At 36.7% G+C, this 9,499-nt stretch overlaps 1 protein-coding gene across 1 annotated transcript in view; it reads left to right on the top strand.

Annotated features, from left to right (window-relative positions):
* The first annotated feature begins 1,148 nt into the window (after positions 1-1,148).
* gbe1b (glucan (1,4-alpha-), branching enzyme 1b) overlaps positions 1,149-9,499 on the top strand; it is a 112,613-nt gene continuing 104,262 nt past the window's right edge. Inside the window, exon 1 of the mRNA XM_044119717.1 lies at positions 1,149-1,391. Coding sequence (XP_043975652.1) covers positions 1,294-1,391 — 98 coding nt within the window. The 5' untranslated portion in view covers positions 1,149-1,293. The remainder of the gene's footprint in view (positions 1,392-9,499) is intronic.

Raw genomic sequence — 9,499 nt, 5'->3', positions numbered from 1 at the left:
AGTTAGTATGTTGAAATTAGTGTACAAGCTGAAATGAGCCAAAATGCTAATGTTAGCCTAAATGCTGCCATTCAACGCAAAAGTAAAAATCTGATTTATACTTCGTTATATCGGCAGTTCATTACTATCAAAATCGCTCATCTCTTAACACCAAATTAATTAACAAGAATTGTGCAGTTGGTGAATTTTGCAGAAAAGTTAATATACATATATTTATTTATTTATTTTTCTTTTGTCGTACGTGGTAAATGTATTATAAAACACATATACTTTTCTGTAGTGAGTGTTCCACCAAGGTGGCATCTCTGCAGTTCTAACTAGAAGCTCTGCCGTCCTCTGTAGGATATGAGTTTTCCCCCCCATCTCTGTAGTACTCTACATCTCTGCCCTGTTGCTATGGTAATTAATCCTCTCTGAAAACTGTCATGTGTGGGTGAGACACAGAGGGGGAGACAACATTCTATCTCTGTTTTGAGATAGAAAACAGTGTAAGTTAGAATTTGTTTTTATTTGAATTTGCCTCGTTTTTTTTTTTTTGCTAATTTCGTCGCCATGGTTACTCGAAATACCAATAGAAGTAATAGCCTGCGAGATCCAGCCGCATGTTTTGATATATCTAGTGTGGGGGTACACTAACGGTGAAAAGAAGCGGCAGTTATTTTGAGGTGTAGAGCAATAAGTGAAGAGTAATTGCATGGAGACATTGAAATGCCTTCCAAAACAAGGCATTTCAATGCTCTGGTATGGCAGGCCCCATTGAATGAATTGCACTTTTTGGAACAAATTATTTAAATTAATGATGATATTCTGATTTATTAAGATGCTAATTGTTCTATTCCACTCTTTTGTAATTTCCCTAATCTGTTATGTTCAATGACATTCTTGAGAATAAAATTTTAATTGTTACGATAATGTGTAACAATGTTGAATTTGCTACTAAGAATGTCATATTTACCTGTAGCTGGAGGCCTTTTTAAAATTTCGGTACTGTAGTTTAAAAAACAATAATCAAATCCATTGCAAAGGAGTCAAAACATCGACTTATATTCCTTTGGAGCGGCTCCTTAAAGGCACAGAGCAGCACATCAGACAGGATCAGCTGTCAGGCTTCTGGTCTGTCGTAAACTCAGCCCGGTGTGGTGGGACGGGCTCTGGCAAAGAAGCAGCGTGATTCGCTGCGGGGCTCCGGTTACTAGAAGCCCTAAACACGTCCCCTCCCCTCTCTTTCCCTTTCTGTCACTGTCATCTCCGGAGCGGTCGGTACTCGATTGGTTTCGTCTACCTGCAGAAACCATGGAAGACCGTGAGGATAATGTCTCAATTCCCGAATTCAACAACCTTCTCCAGATGGACCCTAACCTCAAAAATTACGAGAACGACTTCAGGAGGAGGTAAACCAACCGACTCACACTTCGGTTTCTGTGCACAGCGTGTCAAAGCCAAGACGCCCGCTAAAGCGAGGAAAGAGCCACGCATACCTTGCATCCGTGTCTTGAAACACATAAAACACATCTGACATTCAAAACTCGATCAATGTGCAATAGAATGTCTCCTTCTGTGGCCACGGCACGAATGAGAAGTAGCACAGAGCTCCATTGCTCCTCATGCACAGTGGGCTAACCTTTCAACCCTCCCCCTCTTCATCACCCTGCTCTTACCAGCTGGCATTCAGATATGACTGCAGCCCATAGGAAAGTAATGAAAAACTGCCAGAAAAGCTTCATTGTGCGTGACAAGTTGCAGAAAAACGCGAGTCGTTTTAACTTCCTGTGTGTGACAGCTGAAGTGTCCGACGTGCTTCAGTCAGGTGATGTGCTGAGGCGGCGCTAATGTTCACACGGCTGCCTGTGTGTCTGATGTTGTTTTTATGTGTGAACGAAACATCAAATTGCTGTGCAGAGCTTTGGGTATGCAGCTGCAGCCACTTGAAGTGTTGTAGCTCCTGCATTCTCACTGACCTCTTCTCGGTGCAGAGTGTGTTACACAATTTGCTCCTTTTAACCCAGAGTTGACATTGAAACAAATTTAGACTTGGACTCATGCATGAAGTGGAAGACTGTGTTTGGATTAAGTTCAACTGACAGGCTGTTTGGCAATATTTAGCAATTATTTCATGGCGTCAGTTACTCCTCTTTCTCAAATGTCTTAAAAAGTCCTGCAGTTTTTTATCACCTTTGCATTTTCTCTTGTCAAGCTCTCAAATTGCACTATATTTTGCTGTTATTTTAGCTGGTTAATTATCACAAAGTACTGTTTAAGTGTGGAAGTTAAGCATTGCATGTTTCTGTTACTTTACAAAAAAATCGGAAAGGTGTGGTGTGCATTTGTATTTAGTCCCTCTTTACTATGATAGCCCTGAATAATTGTATGTAAATAGAACCTGCAAATCCCTGGAAATTTTTGCCTTAAATTTGTGTGTTACTTATCTCAAAACATTTTACACCCATCAAACTTCTACACCAGCATCAAAACCAACCTGTTTTAGTGAAGTTTATGGTTTAAATCTGCAGTATGTAAGGTTTACAAACATTATGTTTTTTGCATATTTGTAAAGAGACATGCAATCTGTCTTGTTTTATATTTGGACCCCGTGGTCCCACTGACCATCTGCAGAAAGGCACCACTTGGTCAAGAGACAACCAATCAGAGCCAGGAGGATCTTAGGACTGTCAATCACTGTCACATCCTCCCCCTTACTGTCTGCTGCCCTATATCTAGTTCCCTGCACAGTCTGCCATGGATGCTCAACCTAGTTAGCTTGGCCACTATTAAAAGCGGATAAAGAGTTGTCCTGTGATGGTCAGTTGTTTCTCTGTCATCAGGACATTGAGCACCACATGATTAGCAGCACTAAGACCCTCCTTGTGGCTCTGATTAGTTGGGTTTTAAGTTAATTTCTGTACATCGATGATTATAAAAGCTACATACTGCAGCTTTAAGTTGTGGGCGACACTTTGAATCTTCTTCACAATTGGTTGGTCACAAAAGAAAAATAAGATGGATGGACGTTTTGAGGCTTGATGTAATAAACTTAAATTTTTGCTAGATGCTTAACTTACTGTATGTAATTTAGAGTGGAAAAAACTGTCAAATTATTCACTTTAAAACTGTTCTTTTATCTAATGAGGATGAACTTGAGCATCATTTTGTAAGCTTTCTTAAAACAGCTGATTAACTATTATTTTTCCCACAATTTTATTCAAATTTCTAATAATTTAGTTTGAATTTTTTGTCTAAAAGCAACTGTGCTTTTGAAATAAATCCAATGGGTTAAATTGTTAGAGGTGACCAGCACTACTGATTGGTACAATCACAGGTTTTTACAAGGGATGAATGAGGATTTTCTACTTGATATTTTCAATTAGTTTTGGAAATCACTATTTATTTATATTTCATGACAGTACTGTTGCTTGATAAGCAAACTTTCATTTTTATTTTTTAGATTCACAAATTATAATTTAATTTTAAAGTGAAGCATCAGAATCGCAATAAGAAATGTAAATCAGTCAAAACAAACGAGAAGTCAAAAAAGATAAAATATACTTTTTTAAAAACATTAATCATAAATCATTAATCTGTATATCTGTATGAGCTCTTAAGAAGGGCAATTTTTGGCATTTACTTGAACTCTCGCCATAGTTTATGTTTTCCATAACAAAACCTAAGTTTTACATTAGCAATTATATGTGAATTTATTTTCTTTAACTATGGACAAATATATAATTTTTATGAATTTTTTACTCATACTTTTTTACATTAGATGAGTTGTTCTTTTCTCACTGTCTGCTTGTCTGTAAAAACTGCTGCGTAACTGTGCCAGAAATGTAATTCTGTGCTGCTTATTATCTCACCTTAGACACTTTATTGAATAGAAATGGTTCTATCTCATCTCATTGCATTGAAGTTGTTTCACTTAATTTCCAGTTCATGTTAAATCACCCTCTTCTGATGATGTCCTGTTTCTCAGTCAGAAGATGACAGTAGAAATAACCCAGAGAGTCATCTGCTCATTTTGGGTCATTCTTCAGTGAAACGAAGCCTCAAAACTCCACTAAGGGACCACATAGATTCATGTGTTTTCATTACCGTGTCAGATCTCATTTCTAATGTGGCAGGTAAGGGACCACCTGCTTAGTATTTGGAGCCAGCGATCAGGGCTGTAGCCTCGCAGAGAGATGAGCATGTCAGTTCCATCTAAGACACAGCTTGGGATTTCTAGGCTTCACTGCACACTAGACATGTCTCCAACACCTGTCCTGCTGATAAACGCTGCACATAAAGTATTTTACATATAGAATTGCTGCTGTGTCAAGGTTCATTCTTGATAAGCTCCCAGTGTTCTCATCCCTGGAGACCAAACACCATAACACAAACATAAGCTGAAATCAAATTCTCTTTTTCTTTTTTGAGCTGCTGTGGCATGCTGAGTCCCAGTGCCAAGAATTTAGCAGCCTTATCAGAAGGAGACCTATGACCACAAAGATTGATTCTTTGGATTTCAGCACCAACCCAGGGCTCAGCGCTGCCCATTTTTCAGGTGTAATCAACTTTCACGTCAGACAGAGATGCTATGCACAGTTAATCTGATTCCAGGAGAACTCTCTCATCCCAATTAGTTTTTGTGGTTGCTTGTTTCTCCTCTTGTTTAATTTCACTGGGATGCGGTTTTTGAAAGGGATTGTGAAAACAGCTGCTGTGACTGTTTGCATGTTACTGCTACAATGTGCAGAGTTCTGTTGACATGCTTCAATATTTAACGTTCCTCTTGCACAATTCAGCAGGAAGGGTTGAGTAGTGTATTTTTTTTAACTGCAGTACAATTTATATCTTAAAATGACTCACTAAACAAAAAGTACATGTCTCTTCACTTTTAGAGTTCAGATATTTTATATTGGACCAGTTGACCTCAAGTTCAGAATTTGTACCATTTTTAGTTTGCCTAGTATCAGTGTATGGAAGACTTGCCTTTGGGTTTACTTGGACTGGTCACTGTCTTTCCAAAGTTCTTGTATTTAGGTCATTTGTCTGGTGAGGTAAATCACCGCAGAGACCTCAGACCTCTTAACACAGTGGTGGAGAAGAAATGACTTGGTCTTGTTTTGCTGTTACTGGGCCCGGGCATCTTGCAGTCAGTGTGTGGGTCTGCTCTGTGTAAAAAAGTATTCTAAAGACAAATGTGTTTGTTTGTTTTTTTTTTTAGGAGTTGCTGATCAAAGTGGGTCTAGAAGTTACTAAATCATAAACCACCAAAAGTTTTTATATTTTAGCTATATCTTGGTTTATTTCACATACTTTATTTAACATTCCCTCCCTAACTGGACTCCAAATACAAGCAGAGGGCTTGCAGCAAAAGCTAAAACTCCAGCAATTAATGTTAATCTGCTTGAAATGGTAATGCAGTGTGTTTGGAGCAAACTGATTATTATTTTCATTATTAGTGCAGTTTTGCTAAGTTAAGTGGACTCCCATTATTCAAAGGGGTTAAAGGTCACAGCCACATACTAATAGATAAAGTCCTTAGAAAAATTAAAAAGCTAATGGATGCAGTCTTCCTTGTCTTCATTCTACAGCCAATCAACGCCATGGAAATGCATTCTGCTGCTGGACTGGCTGCTTTGCAAACACCAGCCAATGGCGTGCCAAGGAACATTGCACTTACAAATTGGAGTTGTGTTACAGGGAAAAAATTGTGAATGGTGAATCAACAAATACTGAACAGCAAATAGGTGAGGGTTTGCTGTAGTAATTATCTGAACACACAAAAGCACATGAGAAGGAACGTGTGAATTGATTGGTTGATTAAATTTGGCTGTAAAAAGTGGAGGGATTTTCTGCAAGTACCATTTCTGTGAGAGTAATTGTTTTTAGTTGAGCGACACCAGTTAGTCACCACTTTATATTATGTCACAACAATACTTTAAAAAAGTTTGTTTTTTGACAATTGACTTCTGTTCAGATTCTAAGCTACTTCTGTTCCTTTGCTTCCTCAATCCTCAGTCAGAAGGACGTTATTTTAAACTCTCCTTACTTATGACCTGACGTAAACCCCAATAAAGATCTAAGATCAAAGGCTGAACAGCTTTCTCATGTGTGTCTTCATGTGATCCGGATGGACTCGACACCACTGTGCTTCAGCTGTCACCATCACTCGCGCAACACATCACAACAGAACCGATCACTCTATATTTAGATTCTCACATTTTGTAACCAGGAGTGTGTTAACCTGACGCAGAGTTCAGCTTTTTCCCAAAGATGGAAACAAATATTATTTGAAATACTATTGTAAGACTGTAAATTTAGTTAAAATACAAAGCTATTTAATAGAATAAAATGAACTGAATTTGACTAGAAATATGAAGCAATGACCTCTATGTCTTTATTGAATAAGTTTCTCATTAACAATATGGCAAAAAATACTAAATTTAGTTGGATTTCAAGTTATTTAAGACATATTTTTTATCCAAGTCAAAATAAAAAGATTTATATTATATTATATATTATTATATATATAAATATAAATATTGGCTACACATGTATGAATATAATTGATTTTGTTCACAAATACTGCGAAATAATATAAAAACAAGACCACTTACATATTTAATGAGCACAAGCAGCCTGTATCTTTGCTGGACAGGACTGTATGGGGCAGTTGATGGTATCAAAGCAGGCCTGTATGTAAAAGATTTTTAGCTCATAAGACTGATTCAATAGAGATTTGTACTTTTGTAGCACAAGCATAAAATCTATGCTACAATATTTTTTAAAAGGCAGATTTTATTGTATATTATAATGTACAGTCCTGTGTGGTATACAAAGGTTTCTAAAAGTTGTGTTGTTTAAAATGATTTTTTTTCCTAAGGTTTATAATTCATCAGACAAGGTGCTGGAGTGGGCATAAACTAACACAGACTGAGCAGTTCGCCTTTCATTGCTTGGCATTGCTGGCTGGCTGGCTGAAAGAAGGCTACCACTTAGCGCTACCAATCACTCTGTTTAAGGAAGCTGGCAAGTGTGTTGAACAGCATATGATATGCTGGCTACCTCTGGAGATATTACATTGTTATTCTATAGAGCAGAACACCAAGTATGCTTGTGTAGTGAGTTTATGGGTTTATTCTGTGGTTTATTTTAGCTGATGTTATACATTTGTGATACAATCTGTGTATTAAAATTGCAATTATGTCATACATATATGATGGAGTGGTGATATCAAGGGATGCACAAGTCAAATAATCAGAGCATAAGATCTATCAATTTTACCATAATTTGCTGTAATCAAGGCTAAGGAGAGCAAATAATAATAATAATAAAAACTTTTTTTTACTTTATCAAAGTCAGATAAAGATTTAAAATGTTTTCCCACAGATAGGAACAATTCCATTTTTTTCTGACTATATTTAAAGCAACACTTTTTATCAAAACATCTTTAGCACGTTTCCGCTTTTGAGTGTCCTTGTTCTAAACATAAAATTATTCTTCAGGGCAGACCTCAAAGAAAATTGCATCGGCCAAAATGAGTGCGTTTCTCGTTGAAATAGGAAATTAAATAATCTAAAAGGGGCTTTTGTTTACATAAAAACAGGTGAAAGTACTGCAAATCTTCTAAATATGTCTAAATTCTGAGCTTGTTACTCTGTGAATATAAAATGTAAGCCAGTTAGTGACATTGGATGGCTGACCAAAATCAGGAAATGAAGGTCTGATACTTACTAAATTATTCTTGTATGAAATCTTCCTCCTCTTGCAGTTTGGAGAGTTTTGCCACCAATATGAAAATAATTTTAGGTGAAATATTCATTTTTCTTTACTGTCAAAACTTTAATTTCCTCCTATACAGATGTTTTCATAAATAATTCCGCTCTTTCTGAACCACCCAATGGTATTGTAGGTAAATACATGTGTTGTGTTTAATTAATTCAAAGCTCTTTGAAGCTGGCTCGTTTTGTCAGTGGGGAACTAAGCTTTTGTCCTACATTCACTTCAAGAACTAGCAGCGGACACTTTGAACCAGAACTGGTACAAAGCCCATACAGGCCAGTTTTCCTAATGAAGTGTAAGTGAGACAGAATCTCTAGAGAGTAAAGTCAAAGAATGATCCTCTGGCCACAAATAGTACAGCAGAACTGCTCCACAGCTGCTGCCAGATTTGGTAAGAGCTTCTTACTTTTTCTCTAAATCACCCCAGACTGGATGTTTCTCTACTCACTTTGATTTTCACACTTCTGTGGCTCTGTAGAAGGAACATCTTTTGGGTGTGGAGAAGAATTAAACCCCTTTGTGTAAGGGTGAGCAATATGAATTTAAAATCATATCATGATATTTTCAGTTATTTATTGTCATTGAAATGAAAGTGTCTTTTTAAGCAACTTTAACTCAATCCTAGCCACACACGTCAGATATTGATGACTATCAGAGCCACCTTTTGTCTTTCTTCTGGTAATATTGCATCTTTATTTTGGTGATTTTAAGACTTTATTTTCATGATATTATAACTTTTTGAAAAATTGAGTTGAACTATCACATAAAATTAAAAAATAAATACGTTGATAGTTCAACAAAATTTTTTCAAAAACATTTTTGGTTCAAATACAGCACTTCAAATTGTTGCATTTATTTGAACTAAGCCCTCTTTACTGAGTCCTCGAAATCTAGTTCAGAAGTCATCTGATCGAATATGTGTTTGTCTATCTACGATATTTAATCGTAGAATAAATTCAGCTGCTCTTTGAAGCTCTGAGAGGCCGGTTAGAGACAAATTTGCTTAAATGCTGGATAGTTGGCACTGAGATGGGAGATATTTTTTATAATCCAAGTAAAAGTAAAACAAAATAAAAAAATGGCTGAACAATAAATATATTCTAAAAAAATATATTTTAAATATACTTTGTTGGAAATGTTTTATGCATCACTAAGTAAGTGAAACATGTTCAAATTTGATGTATATTAATTTCAGATAATGATTTAAATAACCAGATATTCTACTCTTCCAATCCCACCAGTGCTGCGCTAACCTGTTGGGTTTAAAACTACCTGGTTCAAAAAACCTGCACCTCACTTCTGTTTTCTTGTTTTTGTCAATGTTTGTTGCCAAAAAAAGAGGCTGTGTGTCCTTTAAGGGAAGTCACAACTGGAATTGTCAGACATCAAAGTACACAAGAAATCCACATGAACAAGTAAAGACCTGATGGGTCTTTACACAAACATTTGGTTGCTTAAAAAAATAAAACAACAAAAACCTGATGCAATAGTTCTAACTGGGCCTTTAATAAGTTGCCCCTTTTTTAAACTGAATTTCAGCAGCAATCAGGTATTTGTAGTGTCAGAGAAGCAGTGAAAAGATTTTCCTAACAGAAAGTGCAGTCTTCCTCTTATATGTTGCAACCTGAGCGCTTGTGTACTTGTGGGAGCCAGTTCGACATGTTACTGAATGTGAGCCCCTGCTGTGCAGCACGAAGTAGGCAAACCTCAAGAGTTTTCTCTGCTTTAAAAACCACAT

Source organism: Gambusia affinis, linkage group LG06 (assembly GCF_019740435.1).
Source record: "Gambusia affinis linkage group LG06, SWU_Gaff_1.0, whole genome shotgun sequence".
In the NCBI taxonomy this organism is placed as follows: Eukaryota; Metazoa; Chordata; class Actinopteri; order Cyprinodontiformes; family Poeciliidae; genus Gambusia; species Gambusia affinis.
The sequence above is the reverse complement of the archived record's forward strand: the minus strand, read 5'-3'. Positions and strand labels throughout refer to the sequence as shown.